Source organism: Haliotis rufescens, unplaced genomic scaffold (assembly GCF_023055435.1).
Source record: "Haliotis rufescens isolate VD_foot unplaced genomic scaffold, xgHalRufe1.0.p SCAF_10, whole genome shotgun sequence".
In the NCBI taxonomy this organism is placed as follows: Eukaryota; Metazoa; Mollusca; class Gastropoda; order Lepetellida; family Haliotidae; genus Haliotis; species Haliotis rufescens.
In genome coordinates, this window is record NW_025963780.1 from 30,796,387 (window position 1) to 30,816,315 (window position 19,929).

The window sequence follows — 19,929 nt, forward strand, 5'->3', positions numbered from 1 at the left end:
TATGTGCGTGCGTCTGTACGTGTATGTGTGTGCGTCTGTACGTGTATGTGTGTTTCTGTACGTGTATGTGTGTGTTTCTGTACGTGTATGTGTGTGCGTCTGTACGTGTATGTGTGTGTGTCGTAACACAGGTTGCCCTACTCAAAGAATACATCATGTTAAGGCGATAATGAGACAATTACCCTACTTCTGCCTCGTTTGGATTCTAATAGTCAGAGGGGGCACGGGTGGCCCAGTCGTCTAAGGCGCCGCGATTCGCTGTGCAGAGTTGCGTCGCTTGGGCACGCCAGAAACCTATGATTGTGGGTTCGAATCCCGGTTCGCCCCGATTATGTTTCTAGGTTTGTTAGCACCATACCCGTGCTCGTGGGTTTCACCGAAGTGGTAAACGTCTTAGACCTGCATCACTTCGGGCTTTCCTCCCCCATTAAGCTGACACGCCGTGATATAACTGGAATACTGTTAAAAGTGGCGTTAAACCCAACTCACTCACTGACTCTAATAGTCAGATCACCTGTACGACATTATCGGATCTCAATAAACGTGACATTAAAGGTAACTTACGTAGTACGGCCCAAAAATACCCTGTCCCACACCACCACCCACGTTGAATTACTACCAACATACATACTGTACGGTGTAGGTGGGTACCTCTTTTGGTCAAAGAAGTCTTGTCAAGAAATCAGTGTAATCATTGAAATGAGGAAACGATATGTAGTGTCACTGTATTTCGCGACACGGCAACCTTTCAATGCACGCGTTAATCTGGCTTTAAATTTGCATTTGTACATCCAGGCTGTCAATATGTATTGCACCTGTGAAGATCCGGAGGGTCTTCAGCAACACAGACGGGATCGGGTGGTCAGGCTCGCTGATTTGGCTGATGCATGTCATTGCATCTTTTTCCATAATCATAACAAAACAGTCTATGGTACAATTACGACGATTCCATATGCCCGCTTTTATGACTCACTACCACATATTGATGATGCCAGGTGTTCGCAGAGACGTGCTCTATCCTGGGTGATTCCAGTCGGGTGAGTGAGATGCAGCTTTAAACAATTTGTCATGCATTTCATGATGGCAACAGAATGTCAAAAAAAGAAATGTGACTCAGTTCGGAGACGCTGTGGAGGAACCCACGCATACGGGTTAGCGCCGACATCCCCAAGACCATGAAGAGCTAATTTGGAATTGGAATCCTCGATCAGCAAATGCTGGCATCAGTAAATACAAAACATCAACGCCAGAGAACGATCCGTCTCGAGTATCTGCTGAAACATGTTCTATAAAATGGGCTATAAAGGTAAAATAGTGGTACAAAATATATGTATGGATCACTGATGCAAGCCTTCAAATTGAACTGAGTCTCCTTAGACGACTTGACCATTCGTGCACCCTACACACTTACTGTTCCTGGTGCTGACCGATGTCAAAAGACGTCTCTCGTTAACTGTACATGTCTTCCACAGACTCCATCTGTCTCAGGCTGAGTTGTTATTAATCTTATCAGAAATTGATACCTTACCTTAAGGGGGAGCGTTTTAACCACACATTCTTCCGTCCCACAAGAACAATAAAATTAGTCATGAATAATAGGTCATCCACATATACATATTTTTTATTTATCTGTATAATAAATAACACACTTTGCGGACAACGAGTGATGTCAGCTGATATCAGATCAGTCCGACTTGACGTCCAGTTTCATATTGACATCCTCATTAGTTAAGATCAGTTTGGGCGACTGCACCTGAAATAATACCTCCCATCTTTGCGTGTATCAATTGTTCTACATACATTGACTCTGGTTGTACAAAACTTTAATTGATCGTTGGACATGCTGGATATGCCGAAACAATGTGATGTAAACAAAATCGCTTGAACGCCTTCATTCCGGGCAAACATTTCATGTTTTAGAGGATTGAAGTACTATCCTGTCTCTAAACCAAATCCAAGGCCTACTTCAGCTTAATAAACGATCGACCCCTAGCCAAACCCCAAAGACAACATATTGTATCAGGAGGCAATGGTTACATGTAACCTCAACTCTTTCATTTTATCTAAATGTGGTCATTAGTAGTTATGTTGTTAGTTGAGTGAGTAAGACAGAAATCCTGCAAAATTAATTCAGTGTCCTAATTTACAACAACAAACATGCATATGTGTATTTTCTTACACCTTCTTCATCAAAACATATATGGTACAAAGATCATCCTTAAACATTTCAGGATCCAGAAAAAGTATAAATAAACAAACCATTCTCCTGGATATAAACATATAAACTTCTTTGATGTTTGACATAAAGTCAACGGACAAAATTGCGGATTCTTTCAAAATCTCTGGAGCTAAAACTCCTTCCAAAATTTACGACAGTATTATATTTACTGAAACACAAACAGCAACATATTCATGAGCATTTCCTTATACCTTCTTGATCAAAACATATATGGTACAAAGATCATCCTTAAACATTTCAGGATCCATTTTTGCAATTTCCGTGGTGACATTAGCGTACAAGTCATCAACAATCGTCTCCTTGTCTTCCAGTGAGCGGGACTCAGAGAGACCTGCAATAAAGCTGTGGTTGCTCCAGTTCCTGTGGGCTGATACCATCGCCCTGGCAAATCCCTCCCTGTCATCAATCCCCTCCTCATCTTTTTTCTGCTTCCAGGAATAGTAGAAGATGTTTTTGTTGAAAATCAATTCTGATGACAAGAGACGCAGTCCCGATTCAACGACCTGGGACTTCTCTGTTTTAAATGGTTCTCGTATCTGATCCATGTTTCTCAAACAAAATGAGATATTTGTATTAATGAACTCCTGTCTTGTGATTTTGCCAGAGAGTGTGAAAGATTTCCATATGTTCGTCATCAGAGTCACTATGGTTTCTGCAGAGAATCTTATACGACCAGTCTTTTGATGCACATATTCAGCAGGAGCACAAACAAAAAGTAGACCCCCTTCTTTCATTTCCCTACTCCTCATCAGCAAGAATCTCTCCCAATCAAACTGGGCCTGTTTTCTCAAAGCTTCCTTTTCTTTCTCAAGGCATTCGTGAGATATGTAGACAGAATCCCTATAAACTGTTGGCAGTTTGGATAGCCAGTGTACAGACATCATGCACATGATGAAATGCATGGAATGTGAAGGTACACATTGTTTGTAGAAGTCTGTCCCGCAAGCAAGAGCATAAACGTTATCCATTTCAATAAGGTAGGAAGGCGGATCGGGGATAATTCCAGTCAATCGCCTGAACAGCGAGTTGAAGTCATTTTCGCCCTGATCTTCATAAATGATCTGGAATTGGGCGTCAGAGCCATGTTGTTGTTTCAGAAGTGTGATCAGTTGCCCCAGAAAGACCATAGAAGTACCACCATCTGCTGTGCCATAGTCTCCTATGTTGAACACTGAACCATTTGCGAAAGGAATGGACAGTGCTAATTTGAAGACTTTGGATTGTATTGGCTCTGTATATCCAGCATGCAGTTTTCCAAGAGTTGATCCATAGCATCCAGATCCACTTTGTCCAAAAGGAATATAAATGGATGCTTTGAGGTTAGTTGGATTATATCTTGCAGATGTTGATGCATTGACCATTGACGTGAGTAACTTTGAAGACATGATAGATAAATGATCTGAACGTCGCACACTCTTGATGTTTGCTTCACCTTTGTTTGTTTTGCGTTAGCTGCAAGTAAAGACATATTTTGCAGGGAGGTGATCACCATCTCTTATAGCCAATAGTAGTCAATGGGTATATCATAATTTACCGTTGGAAACAAATAACAATTGATAATGTTGACAACAAGTTGTTAATCTACTATAATCCTAGCTTCGTCTTTTAGCTGGACTTGCATCACAATACATATCAGTTGCCTGCTTTTGTGAGTGAGTTGGGTTTACCGCCGCTTTTAACAGTATTCCAGTTAAATCACGGCGTGTTAGCTTAATATGGGAGGTAAGCCCGAAGTGATGCAGGTCTCAGACGTTTACCACTTCGGTGAAGCCCACATGCACGGGTATGGTGCTGACAAACCTAGAAACATAATCGGGGCGAACCGGGATTCGATCACACAATCATAGGTTTCTGGCGTGCCCAAGGGACGCAACTCTGCACAGCGAATCGCGGCGCCTTAGACGACTAGCCACCCGTGCCCCCTGCTTTTGTGAATAAACATGTCTTCCAGAGAAACATATCTGGAATCGTAGAAGAATCTCGGGTAGTACAATATCTATTAGGTTGCAAACTTGTCACAATCAGAAAGGGAAGGTATGGTAACCTAATAAGTCGATGGTGCAATCCCTACATAGGTACAATATGTCCGTACAACTTGTCAATCGCTGTGACACGATTTTAGCGTAATGGTTATTTTAAAAATAAAACTGTCATTATAAAGATGATTGTCTACTGTATGTTATCTGACCGCTTTCTGTACAGTTAGATTCAGACAAGCATTCACACCAGAAAAAAAACTCACCTTTTGCCTTTCAGGGTTCATGCAGACATGATATCTTAGCAATTGTATCACGCAGGTGTCACGGACGTATGGGTGATCATGAAATGGGATGCACAGTCACGTCCCAAACCTTTCCCAACCCCGTCTGGCTTACAACATTCCTCCTTAAAAAATTCAGCAATGCCATTGGCCTGGATGATGAATACCAAACACTTAACGACTAAAATGCCTTATAGTCCGGGGAATCTAGGCCATTTTTTCACTAAACTTGGAACAAATTGCAACAGAATTTATTTTACCATAATGCATTTCTACAAGGTCCCGAAAACAACATACTAAAAGTCCCAAGCAATCCCAGTTTGGGAAATATGTCTAATTTGCATAATCCAATATGGCCACCAATTACAATATATATTCAATATGTCAGATGAGGGTCAATGTTTTGATGAAAATAAGCATGTGTTGTCTTGCGAAATATCCATGTTATGTTTCTAAAATGATATTCACAACTCCTGAACGTTTTCGATTATTGACAAATCTGCAAAAATTCAAGATGGCCGCCAATTTCAAGATGGCCGCCAAGTTTCCTAAATGTGTGTTTACACTGTTGAATCGTTTATCTCTAAAACAGTGTGCTAGGACTTTTATGCATATAACTTGGCACACTAACTCGCTGAAGTATAGTTAACACTTTTAGATAAGAAATACCGTCACCAGAGCCCCCTGGTGGCCCAACATTCCACGATGGCCGCCAAGAGTTTGATGGCTAGACATACAATGTCAAGACATTGTTGGTCTCTGATGACATATTTGAGTGATTTGAACTTCTACATTGGGGTGAACAGACCCAAGGATGTATGTAGAATACTCAATCATTTGAATAAATCCAATATGACCACCAAATATCAATATTTATCTCTTAAATGACATGTTGTGGCGAGTTTAGATATCAATGTTTGACTGTTGTTGTCTGAATCTACTTATTAACATGACAATAAAGGCTATAACAAGTTTCGTTTTCATTCCTGTTAATACTTGTTGGAAACAAGGATGACCTATATGAGGTCCTCTCAGAATTTACCCCAAACCAGTTGTTTCACAAGAAGTCGATGAGTTATCTCCCTTGTAGTTCAGTTGCTGAAATTCAATATAACCACCAAATACCAATATTTGAATATAAATCTGAAACTTCATATCCACTGCGCATTACGTCACATGATTGTGTGATCCAGGAACATTATTACGTGATGAACAGTGGAAAAAATGTCACAGTGAGTGCTGCAGCTTGACGTTGCAGGTTCATTATATACATGTACCTCGAAAGTCTCAACAGGTTTGTCATCCCCCAAGAAGTCTGGTAACTGTTTATTGGTACAGCTTGTACCATGGTATTCCCTGCACACAAACTTTGCAAGTGAGACCATATTTCCGAAAAGTGCATCTTCGCGTGTTACAGTCTTTCTTTGAAATTACAGCAGATAATATCAAGGAGCGCTGAAGGTGCTGCAGTCTGATCTGACTGTGTTGATAAGCAACGTCCATCTGTCCTGTGCCATCCCCGCTCAAATGGATTCACATTGGACCCTTTCCACTCCTTTATCAGGTAGTTGACATGGGGGCTGTGGTATCTTGCGACTGCAGAGGTTGCTGGCAGAGTGTATGGCTCTGCATGTGATCAGTTATTCGCCACCTTCTCCATAACATCGCTTGTATCATAAGCTATGCAGTCCTTCCACCTTATATCCGCCATATCCGCCAGATAAAGACATATGTTCACCTGCTTCGGTGATGACTTTTTCATCCCCAGTTTCCCTGTTTGGCTAAAATGTTTAGCCTGATGGCAGAACAAGGCATCATTCATGATTGTCTTTACTGCTAGACCCTTTCCCAAGCCACATTTCCAGGTTATTGTTGTTTAACTTGGAGGGTTTTCCAGATAGCATCAGCAAGGGTTGCCTTCCTGGCCTGCAGATAATTCAAACAATGCTGGCGGGTGACTACAGAGTTCTTACTGGAACAGTGCTGGTAGTTCAAGTATGAACAGTACTGTAGTGGAGTGACAGTTTATTTCACAGGAAATGGTCATTCGATCGAAGAAGGAAGCATTCATGAACAACGCAAAAAACAAACAGCACTTTATTGCACGTCTGGGTGACTAACTGGATAGATCTGGGTGCACTTCTGTACATACAAAACAGGCGAACATTAACTTGTGCCTTTATGTGATGTAAGGAGGAAGGAATGGATAGCTTAAGGCACAAGTGATTTTGTGAGAAGGTGACAAAGAACCTACCACATGTGAGCCACCAACACTGCCGCCATTACAACCCATTACAGCCCATCGGGGGGGGGGGGGGGGGGGGGGGGGGGGGGGACACAGGATAGATGGACTTGCTTACTAATACAGACAGATCAGGCTTCAACACTTTCAGCAGTCCTGGACATCATCTGCTGTAATTGCAAATGGGACTGTAAAACAAGAGTGAGTGAGTGAGTTGGGTTTAACGCCGCTTTTAACACTATTCCAGTTATATCGCGGCGTGAAAGCCCAAAGTGATGCAGGTCTTAGACGTTTACCACTTCGGTGAAACCCACGAGCACGGGTATGGTGCTGACAACATAATCGGGGCGAACCTAGAAACATAATCGGGGCGAACCGGGATTCGAACCCACAATCATAGGTTTCTGGCACGCCCAAAATACGCAACTCTGCACAGCGAATCGCGGCGCCTCAGACGACTGGGCCACCCGTGCCCCCCCTGTAAAACAAGAACAAGCACTTACCAGAAATATGGTCTCATTTAAGTGTTGTGTGCGGGGAATGCCATTGTACAAGCTGATGATGTTCATGAATCACACAACATTTCATGTAACGGAAAAAGCAGTGGATCAAACGTTTTCAGATTTATATTCAAATATTGGTATTTGGTGGCTGCACTGGATTTCCACAAATGAACTCACTACTTACGTGTTTTGGGAAATTATTTATTTCAGTCACAAACACTCAACGTACGTCCTTGTAAGACAGCATTGGCTTACTTTCAGAAGTTGGTTGGTTTGTTGTTTAGCGCCGCAGTATTCCAGTTCTATAATTACTTAAACCTAGAAAAGATAAACTACGTTGTGTATATAAACTGACGTCCAAAAGACACTTTACCAGAGTTTGAAATCACTCTTGCTCAAAAACAACAAAACATACAAGCATGAAGTGTATTGAGAAGATCAATATATCAACATAATCAAAACTGAAAATGACAATCATACCGCGACCGAGAATGACGTCAGAGCCCCCAAATTAAAAGTTGGGTGTGGTACAAAACTCCAGCTTTCAGAATCATGAACAATAGACAGAGTACATAAACAATCGCTCAAGTTCAATAACAAGTCATTAGTAGCGTGTGTGACCACCAAATGCCTCAATACACGCAAAAACTCTTCGACGCACAGAAAAAGTCAGTCGTCTGATGAGGTCACGTGGGATTTGACGCCATTCTTCTTGGAGGGCCAAGATCAGTTCTTGCCGGTTGGCTGCATCTTCCCGAAGCAAGAGAGTTAACTGACTTTAGAAGTCTAGTTTCCACCCTTGCCGAACTAGGCTGGAATTCCTGGGCTTGATCGTAGCGCCACCGGTGGCTATTACCAGTTATGTCCCCTCTATGCCTCTCCTATGGACCAATGAGATTCCACCTCTCGTATCACTTGCGTTTGTGTCACCCAAAATGGTGGCGCCCAGTCAGGACGATCTGATCGATAATCAAGATCTATATTGTGATAAAACGGGTCTTACATCGCGAAACACATCAAATCACGTGAGCACCTTGATGAAACACATGAAAAGATTTGGAAAATATCTGCTGACAACGAGATGGCGGTGCTTATGTTTTGCAAATCCTGCAATCGACCGAAATCTGCACGACAGTTAACGAACCGGATTTCGATTTCGGTGCGCGATTTTGATTTGACTATGCAAAGACTCGTTAGTCCAGCCAACTCCATAATACCTGCCTAGTTCGGCAAGGGTGACAACTGGACTTTTATAGTCAGTTAACTCACTTGCCTCGGGAAGATGGTTGGCTGGAGAGTGTGGTCGTTGTCGAACACGACGATCCATCAAGTCCCAGAGGTGTTCTATGGGGGAAATGTCGGGTGAGCGTGCAGGCCACGGCAGGCCGTTCACGTTGTTGGCTGCGAGGAAGTTAGTGACAATTCTGGCTGTATGGGCTCTAGCGTTGTCATGCTGATAAATGACACCACTGGACGAAGAACGTTATCCATGTAACGCTGAGCAGTCAAGTTTCCGTCAACGATGACCAGCGGTGTCCTCTCCTGCCCACAGATCCCTCCCCACACCATGACAATCCCACCACCATATGGTACGACCTCCTGCACGCAACACGCCGCCGTTCGTTCACCCTTCGGCGGTAAACACGTTGTCTTCCATCAGCCCTAAACATACAGATCGACTTTCGTCAGTGAAGACAACCCTCTGCCAGTCACGTCGTTGCCAACGTCGTACAGTCCGGGCCCATCTCAATCGCAGACGACGATGTTGCGCTGTCAATAACTGTCCTCTGTATGGTCTAAACGCCCTGATTCCATGAGCCTTAAGTCTCCTGGCCACTGTCTGTCGACTAACCGTGTGACCTAAGGCATTTTTCGCCGATGACGTCACTGTCAGGAAGCGATTTCGGAGGGGCAAGGTACGCAAGTACCGGTCATCATGGGGCGTGGTCACCCTGGGTCTGCCTGTTCTTGAGCTGTCAGCGGTCCGCCCTGTCTGTCTGTAACGTTGCATCAGTTGGTAACGGCAACACGGGAGAAACCGAAGGTTCGTGCAATATGGGCGTGGGTGGCTCCCATCTGTACCATACCCAAGGCTCGTTCACGTTGTTCGACTGTGAGTCGTGTTATTTCTTTTGTGTTTTTTTATTACTGTGGATGTCTGACTTGCCGTTGCAATCATTTTATACCCTTACCCACACGTGCATTTGCAGTTGTCCGTGGTGCACGTGTTTTTCGCTTTCTCGCGTGTTATCTCGCAAACATGTAACAGACGATTAACATTTTCTGCATACACTATTGTTGTATTTAGGTTATGTGTAACATAATCGAAACATTTCTCTAAAAAAATCATTGCGTAACAATATAATTCGCGAGGAGAGTATCAACATAGTACTGAGATATCATCTTTTGCTCCATGAAGATGATAGTGTCGTTCTACCGAAAGGAAAAACAAGCCGAAAGGAAAACATCAAAATATGCATTAATTTTCTTGCAATATTTTTATCCCCCGCCCAACGAAGTCCGTCCGTCCGTCCGTCCGTCACGTTTCGTTTTCGGAGCATAACTCATAAACCGTTCAATATTTTTTCATCAAACTTTGCAGGTCTGTCAGGTACATGCTGAACTGGTGCCTTTTGCTATTGAGAAATTTTATAAATTTTTATTTTTTACGTTTCCATGGCAACAAGATGGACTTAGGTTCTGTGAGGGTAGGGTTAGTTTCCGGAGCATAACTCATAAACTGTTCAATATGTTTTCATCAAACTTTGCAGGTCTGTCAGGTACATGCTGAACTGGTGGCTTTTGCTATTGGGAAATTTTAGAAATATTTATTTTTTACGTTTCCATGGCAACATGGGTTTGTTTAGATTTAATTATGTCATAAATTCTTCAACAGGGGTGGGGGATATAGCCACGTTAGTGGTAAACTCTTGTGAACAATGGATCAATTTTTCAAAAACAAAATGTTCAAAAAATATTATACATATATTTTCACTGTCAAACAAAAATTATTAAAAATGTTGACGAGTATAAATATTTCGGAGTTACATTTCACATGCTTAATAAATTCACCAAAACCAAAAATATTAATTCAAAACAAACATCCAAAAGCTGTGTATTTCATACTGAAAAGAAGAAAAGAGCTTAATGTATCATTAGATATACACTTGGTTGTAATACATTCAATGGTTGATTCTATTTTATTGTATGGCTGGGAAATATGGAGTTTCGAATTTTTTTTTGCAAACACTCCATGTACCCTTTCTGAGAAACCCAACTCCATTGTATATGGTATACGGTGAACTAGGTAGGGGACCTTTTATATATATACCGCAGCCACGGCCAGATCAATATTTTTTGGGCTTGACTAAAGCAAAGAAAATGTAGCATATTTCAGTGTCATATACATATTGTCCGATTTTCGATCAAGAACATTGAAACTATTTAATTTCGTTTATCCGATATACTCGTTCATCCGACATAATTGTATGCAACCAACCATGTCGGATTAACGGGACTTGACTGTATGTATAAACTACAATACCTAAACTTCTCTCGTTCTCTCTCATGGTTTAATTAACGGTTGGATTCCGTATATTTAGATTAGTCCTGATTATGTCTGTCTTTCATGTATATGCAACTAAAATTGTGATATTAGTGCTTTTTTGCTTAAGAATATTATAAGGTTTGTTCTAACACTCTATATACTAGTATCCTTATCATCAAAATGTTAAATATATTCAATATTTATGGATAATTTATGTTTTGAAAATCAATTACAGTTTGCGAGAAAGATGGTGAAATATTGCAGCTTGGGATTTCTAATCATTGCTTTCCAATTGAAACAGGCATGTGGCAAAACGTAGAACATAGCAATAGGATTTGAAAATTATGTAAGTAACAGGTAAGGAGTTTCACTACCTGTTTAAATGTGATCACTTTCAAACAGAAAGACAATATTTACTTACATTCCTGCCATATAGTAAGACCTTGCATGATAAAACTGAATGAGTTTTTCTCCAACCCCAAATTCTGAATACAGTAAACTACGGTTATAACGAACTCAAAGGGACTACTAATTTTAGTTCGTTATAACCGTAATTTGTTATAAGCATATATACAGCATAACTACAGCATATAGTCGGGACTAAAAAGTTAGTTCGTTATATCCGTTAGTTCGTTATAAGCGTGTTCGTTATAACCGTAGTTTACTGTATTACGTAAACATGCAAATGTTGGTTGTATCATAACCAAATCGTTTCCCCGAAGATGCTGTTTGTAAACAAACTCGCCATGTATATAATTATATATTGTTATATGTTTTGTATGGAGCGTGATGTTTAATGCCGTTAAATATTCCTCCTGTAAACCTCTTATCCCACGGATAGCGGCCAAAAGCGAATAGAGTTCAGTTTAGTTCACTTCAGACAACGATAGCATCAATGTTCTATGATGTCTGTTTCAACGTTTCAACGTTTCAACCGCATGCACATGTCATAATATTGATTTGAAACTGCGAAAGAGCACAAACAAAGCACCGGATAATATTAAATATTTATTGCACATTGATCTGCTGCTAATTGTCCATATTATATGACACTGGCAACATGAATTCTGCACCGCTGATTCACAGTAATGTCGCGAAGTCATGTCCTTGCTTGGAACATGATAGCTGACAGTTGATATGGCGTATTGTTTCGCTAACGTCAAAAGGTCTTCAGCAATCCATGCTTGCCGTAAAAGGTGACTATGCTTGTCGTAAAAGGCGACTAACGGGATCGGGTGGTCAGGCTCGCTTACTTGGTTGATGCATGTCATTGATCCCAATTGCGTGGATCGATGCTCATGATATTAATCACTGGACTGTCTGGTCCAGACTCAAATATTTACAGACCGCGGTCATATAGCTTGAATATTGCTGAGTGCGGCGTTAAACAACAAACCAACCAACCAATCAGGACACCGTGTACGGGGACTGTCACATCTGATACAATGTTAACTATTTTGGTCTCAACTCATGTATAGATCTGTAACTTAAGTTAACAAGCAATAATTAAAACATACCGACATGAACCCCATATCCTTGACTTTGGCCTGTCCTTTGGCCAGGACCCGTGAAGATTCCGGGGTAGAACAGGTCTCCAGCAACCCATGCTTGCCGTTAAAGGTGACTCTTCTTATCGTAAGAGGCGACTAAGGGAATCGGATGGTCAGGCTCGCTGACTTGGTTGATGCATGTTGTCGATCCCAAGTGTGTAGTTCGATGCTAATGATATTAATCACTGGATTGTCTGGTCCAGACGCGATTATTTATAGACCGCCGTCATATAGCTGTAATGTTGCTGGTTGCGGCGTTAAACAACCAGCCAACCAACGACTTTGGCCAGTTCCATTTCATGACCACATTGGTTTCTTGTCGCATGGCCTCAAGGGATCTATTTGTAATTATCATTTGTGATAGTATAAGACTTTGAGCATCAAGAATTGCGTTAACACCAAACGAGTAATAGAATAAAACTTCCCTTGAGGAATCGTTAAAATGTTTAATGGTGTTTCAGAATATATATTTTTATAAGTAACGCACCATGCCAACATAGCCACAACATTCTTAATACCTTTCTTGGTTATTCTTGTCACTTTTCGGCTTCCGCTTTCTGCATGTCATAAGATTTGGTTTGATTTGGTTTGTTGTTTAACGCCGCACTCAGCAATATTCCAGCTATATGACGGCGGTCTGTAAATAATCGAATCTGGACCAGACAATCCAGTGATTTATATCATGAGCATCGATCCGCGCAATTGGGATCGATGACATGCTTCAACCAAGTCAGCGAGCCTGACCAACCCATCCCGTTAGTCGCCTTTTACGACAAGCATAGTTACCTTTTACGGCGAGCATGGGTTGCTGAAGACCTATTCTACCCCGGAATCTTCACGGGTCGCTTGTCGTAAGAGGCGACTAACGGGATCGGGTGGTCAGGCCCGCTGACTTGGTTGATGCATTTCATCGTGTATCGATCGATGCTCATGATGTCAATGTCTGGATTGTCTGGTCCAGACTTGATTATTTACAGACCGCCGTCATATAGCTGGAATACTGCAGAGTGCGGCGTTAAACAACAAACAAAACAAAAATCAATCTTGACTAAAATGTGACAGCTAATTTCATGCCTGTCCAAACAAGAACCAATTCATGTGTGCTCCGTGATCCTGTACATAGAGGTTATCACGCGAGAGTGTTTGGGAATGGTAAATATCCTGCATTGGGAATTAACATTGTATTTAGCGAGCCTTAGTCTAATACAGGATATTCACCATCCCCAAACACACAAGCGTGATAACCTCTTGATCATTAAATGTCATTCTTTAATTCTGTGCTTGAAAATCGCTTTCCCTCTCTCACAAACATTACCGAAACATTGCGAATTTTCCTGGAATGCGCGCATCGATATTTATTACGTCACAGGGTAAGTGATGTGTCAGTCGGACAGTGACAGTAGCCAATATAGTTCCAACAGAAATCTGTTAATAAAGAACTTTCTTATACAGTGGCGAAGCAACATATACGCAAAACAACAATTGTTTTTACTTGCCTTTCGCGGCAATCCATCGGTCTGTCCGCTTGAGTAACTGCCCTATGTCAAAGGGAAGCTACACTAACCCTAGTCTATGGGACGTCACGGCCACGTTCAGACGTTGTTGACAGTCGGCCTGTCCTGTCATAACGTTAAGAAGTGCAGTCACATGTACAAACAGGGTCAAAACGAAACAAGGTAACATATTTCGACCAAATCCAACTATTTAAATTTGTGGAATTTTTAAAAAAGAAGAAGCTATTTTAAGGTTTCAAGCTGCAGAGGTCTACAAGCACAGATATGGCTACTGATCCCGCTTGGCTTGGCCTAGTGCCCTCGCAAAATTGCTTCGAAATTTATATCTCCAAAGTTGCCAAAACTTATAAAATGCCTTTGCTACGTCACAGTTAGACACTGATTTTCAGTATATAAAACTGTTCTTTTGATAATGATAGCAATTATCCCTTTAGTTTATACCGATTCCCGATGGTTAATGCTGACTCGTTCGCCGAATGAAAAGGGCGACGCCATGTTTGTTTATAAACACTGAAAGTAGTCCCTACTTGACCTTTGATATTTGCATCTCTATCCGCATATGACCTCATTGGATATCGTTTTTATCCTTTGGCTTTATCCTGCCGAGAAACCTACCCATTATGTGATTATTGTTTTTACATGTACATGTGCAGGTACATGTTGTTAGATCAAAGAGGTATAGTGCCGGTTCATATCCTGTGATATGTCATGTCAATAAAGATTTTTGTGTGTTACAATTACAATGTTCAGTCTATGTGTCAAATACTCTGCCTGGTATTTCAGTCAATTTGCACATATTGGCTGCTTTTGCACGTTAGCTGTAACATATATAGTCTTTTCTTCTAAAGGTAGAATAGAATGCTAACGATGGTCATACTAGTGAATGTCAACCCTTATCGTATTCAAACTATTCGTTTGACTTTGTCTTGACAAGATGATTGGAATCCGAGTTAAATACTTAATATCGCATCATAACTGTGTTGAAACACTTTCTTTTCCCTCATCAAGAGTTATCAAAATATATGTTTTGGTCGTGTGGCCTTTAGATTAGGTCTTCAGCAACCCATTCTTGCCGTAAAAGGCGACTATTCTTGTCGTAAGAGGCGACTAACAGGATCGGGTGGTCAGGTTCGCTGACTTGGTTGATGCATGTCATCGTATCCCTATTGCGTGTATCGATGCTCATAATGTCAATCACTGGATTGTCTTGTCCAGACTCGATTATTTACAGACCGCCGTCATATAGCTTGAATATTGGTGAGTGCGGCGTTAAACAACAAACATCAACATCTTTTCAGGCCGTATGTTTCTCGTGCTCATTTCTGATTGGCGACGTCGTATGAGTCGTCGTGTCCTTTCGTCAACTTTGTGATTTCAGTAATAAGGCTAAAATAGATCTTATCGACATCGTTGGGAAACTGTTACTCATGTGCATATCCACTGTTATCTAAATTTAAATATCTGTATGGAATTCGTAGAAAAACAAACAAGAGGATAGTTTGTCAGCTTAATGTGGGAGGTTGGTTTGGTTGGTTTGTTGTTTTACGCCGCACTCACCAATATTCAAGCTATATGACGGCGGTCTGTAAAAAATCGAGTCTGTAAATAATCGAATCTGGACCAGACAATCCAGTGATTAATATCATGAGCATCGATCCACGCAATTGGGATCGACAACATGCATCAACCAAGTCAGCGAGCCTGACCACCCGATCCCGTTAGTCGCCTTTTACGACAAGCATAGTCGCCTTCTACGGCAAGCATGGGTTGCTGAAGACCTATTCTACCCCGGATCTTCACGGGTCTCATGTGTGAATATGGGAAGAAAGAGATGCAGGTCTCAGACGTTTACCACTTCGCTGAAAAGATCACGGGTATGGTGCTGGCAAATCTAGAAACAATCTCGGCGAACCGGGATTCGAACTCAAAACCCGAACCCCAAATAAAGGTTTTCTTCACAATGAATTGCGGACCGGGCCATCAGTGCCCCTCTTACGTCAAAGACAGGCAAACACATATTGTGTATATGGAGAACAGTTTGTTTTCCATTTCGAACTTTGGCACTCTAGCTCTGAGCTATTTCGATGTCATGGTTCTTTACAAAGCCTATTGCTACACACGGCTCTGTGTAAACATTTTTTGGTTTCATGACAATACTGTTTTCAGATCAGCCTAGAAAAAAATCCAAACAGGCACTGTTTGTTGTTGTCATGGGAAAACTGTTTGAATAATACACAAGAAGCCGTTTCAACAAAAGAACTGTTATGCCGCCAGATACTTTAGTTGACGTTCGTGTTTATAGATTAGGTTTTAAGTATGCAGGTTGAATATAACTGAAGTAAATTTCTGAAAGAGAACCACCATGAGTAGCGGTCCATGAGTACGAAAGGAATATATCACTATACAATATGTTCAGCAAGATGACAATGAGTGATTTGAGATTCACGTTAAGATGCTTTAAGAACTTGGTTACATGTAGGTTCTTGAGTTTGAGATGTTGTTAAGAGGCGATGGGATAGCTTTGTGGTTAAAGCATTCGCTCGTGACGCGAGTGAATCGCATTAAGTACACACTTTGTGTTCCAGTGTGGGGGCTGCGGTTGGGGGGTTGGGGGGTGGGGGGTGCAGCCCTCTTCCAGGCTATATGATTTCTTGGTCTGAAATAAAGCATATGTATGGAGAAGTGATCTGGATGAAGTAATTAATTTTCGAAAGAGGGGGGGGTCCTTTATATAAGATAGGTACGCAAAGAACAATGAAGGCCGAAACATGGTTTATTTCACGATAAGAAATTGTTGTAGATTGGACACGTTATTTTTGAGACGGAAGTGTCTAGTGAGTTCCTGTCCACATATGTAGCTGGGCAACACAGAAAAACGCAATGGCCCAACGATCTCAGCCGTAAGTGGGCGAGATATGGCAATCTGTATTAGGGTGAACGATACATATAATTGCTGTGAGAATTGTAAGAATATCCGTGAAATACCAAACATAGCTCCCCTGTTCATAAAATGGATTTGTCGTCTGATTGTATTCAGGGAATCATCATTATTATAATACTGGTAAATATTTTTAAAAGCGTGTACTTTTTACTAAACGTCCTAAAAGAGTCTGCATATAAATGTTATTATATCAGAACAAATAAACGACTCGTGGTCGTTGTTTATCGTACAGAACAACATTGCAGGGAGAATTAACCACTCGGGGCTGCGCCTTTCATAGTTGACTCTCGCTGCAGTATGATAAACAACGATCAAGAGTAGTTTAAAAAAAATAAAATACTATATACCTTCAGAAAGAAATTTCACATCACTGGTCCAAGATAGTAGAGGCTGGTCTTCTCAGTGTTTACCGTCAACATCGTTTTTTTGGTTATAATTGGCAACATAATCTATCGAACGTGGTAAATTTACATGGGTTTCTAATAGAAGTGAGTGAGTTGTGTTACACAGTATTCCAGTTACATCACGGCGTGTCAGCTTAATGTGGGAGGAAAGCCCGAAGTGATGCAGGTCTCGGACGTTTACCACTTTGGTGAAAGCCACGAGCATGGGTATGGCGCTGACAAACCTAGGAACATAATCGGGGCGAACCGGGATTTGAACCCAAAATCATAGGTTTCTGGCTTGTCCAAGGGACCCAACTCTGCACATCGAATAGCGGCACCTTAGACGACTGGGCCATTTGTGACTCATTCTGCGAGAAGAACGGATCACCCGTGTACAGAACGAGACATTTTTGATACAATGTTAGGTTATCAGTGATATGCTCAAGTTGTAATCACTACAAAGTTTTTGATGAAAAAATATTTCTAAGTCGTTCAGAAATGTTGAAAGCAGAAGTGGGGACAAAATTTCTTTTTTCCTTACCATAGAAAAATGTGATATATCGTCTTGAACCATAACAGGATTTAACATCTTTGTACATGTTTTGTGTCAAAGTGAATATTGTTCCTTCCACTCAAGTATTTCTCAATTTCATGCGAAGACCAGCTCTTCATACCTGGTCCAGTGCACAGAAGTGTCGACATATAACCCAGCCCGACCCGTGAAGATTCGGGTTAGAATGGGTCTTCGGCAACCCATGCTTGCCGTGAAAGGTGACTATGCTTGTGGTAAAATGCGACTAACAGGATCGGGTGGTCAGGTTCGCTGACTTGGTTGATGCATGTCATCGATACCAATTGCGTGGAACGATGCTCATGATATCAACCACTGGATTGTCTGGTCCAGACTCGATTATTTACAGACCGCCGTCATATAGCGGGAATATTGCTGAATGTGGCGTTAAACAACAAACAAGCAAACATAATTCAGCCTCCCTCTCTGTCTGACTTTGATCAGTCGTAGCGGATTTCATGAAAAAGTGACATGTTTGTTCCATTGATTACAAGTGAGTGATTTAACGTCGTATCTGCATTATTTCAGCCATATAGCGACGAGTGAGTGAGTGAGTCTCGTCGGCAATATTTCAGCCACATCGTGACGAGAGTTTAAATAAAAACCTGTCATCGATGGATGGGAGACCCGTGAAGATCTCTGGTAGAATAGGTCTTCAGCAACCCAGGTAAATCGCAGGATTGTCTGATCCAGAGTGGACTAATAACAGACCGCCGTCATATAGCTGGAATGTTGCTGAGTGCGGCGTAACACAACAAACCAAACTAAATGTCATCGATGGACAGTAAAATAACTAGAATATCCCAGGTTGTTTTTTTGAAACTAGCATACAACCATAAAAATATATCACTATATGTAACTGTACAATATCAAAAAAGGGCTATAGATCGCCAGCAACTGAAGGTAGGCCACATACTTGGCGACTTACAGAAACTGAGCTAGCTGCATTGACCCCAGCAGGATTTCCATCATCCCTTCAGTTGTTGGCGATTATTGACAAATTTAGCCAAAGTTAAATGAACATATATTCTACGATTAAAATTGTGGTGGAGAAAAACTGGTCTTACATTGATTACAAAGTTTACTGTACAATAACAAAGAGAGTTAGGTTGAAAGTGGGATGGAAATATTTATGAAACAAAAGCAAAGGCTAATCGCTGTGTTCTTTACATGACAGAATCTGCTCGTTGAGACTCTTAAATACACATCCTTAACCTTGCTCATTATTTCGTACGTGATGGCTTGTTCCAGGTTAACGTACCAACTATGTACGGTAATTACTGCAGTATATGCAAAGTTCGTTGTGCTGGTTTGTGTCCCGCACTGTTCAAGTATCAGCTGATCGTAAGTTTGTCAACAACATATCAACAATATTGGTAAATGTCAAGGAAATGTACGGAAGCGTAGTAGGACCACGGCGGATCTTTTTTTGTCTAAGAATCTCCTACGTAGGACTTAGGATCTTCTACGTAGGACTTAGTATCTCCCACGTCGGACTAAGTATCTCCTACGTAGGAGATAGTAATTCCTACGTAAGAGATACTAAGTCCTACGTAGGAGATACTAAGTCCTACGTAGGAGATACTAAGTCCTACGTAGGAGATTCTTAGACAAAAACAAATTCACTGTGGCCCTACTACGTCGGACTTAGTATATCCTACGTAGGAGATAGAAATTCCTACGTAAGAGATACTAAGTCCTACGTAGGAGATACTAAGTCCTACGTAGGAGATAATAAGTCCTACGTTGGAGATAGTAAGTCTTACGTGGGAGAGATTAAGTCCTACGTAGGAGATAGTAAGTCTTACGTGGGAGATACTAAGTCCTACATAGAAGATACTAAGTCCTAAGTAGAAGATACTAAGTCCTACGTAGGAGATACTTAGACAAAAATAAAATTCATCGTGGCCCCACTACGCATGCGTAGAAATGCGATGTTTCGGGCTTTCTTCCAATATTAGATGACATACCGTGAGAGAACTGAAATACTGCTCAGAACAACGGAAATTCGCAACGGTCTTATTAAGTTATTCATGAGATTTCCTGGTAGACATTCAGAAGGAATTTAAGAGCGTGTCAACATGGCGCGCGTTACTGTCCGATACTATGAGTTTTCACATTCCTGTACTCACTGGCGAAGATCCGGGGTAGAATACATCTTCAACAACCCATGCTT

General features: G+C 41.4%; 1 protein-coding gene across 1 annotated transcript; it reads right to left on the reverse strand.

Annotated features, from left to right (window-relative positions):
* Nucleotides 1-1,650: 1,650 nt before the first annotated feature.
* On the reverse strand, nucleotides 1,651-4,496 carry LOC124135132 (farnesoic acid carboxyl-O-methyltransferase-like). The gene is made up of 2 exons (XM_048391825.1): nucleotides 4,482-4,496; nucleotides 1,651-3,691 (listed from the first exon to the last, which is right to left on the reverse strand). Exon 2 carries the CDS (start codon nucleotides 3,622-3,624, stop codon nucleotides 2,425-2,427), a length of 1,200 nt encoding a protein of 399 aa, XP_048247782.1. The 5' UTR covers nucleotides 3,625-3,691; nucleotides 4,482-4,496; the 3' UTR covers nucleotides 1,651-2,424.
* Nucleotides 4,497-19,929: the final 15,433 nt, after the last annotated feature.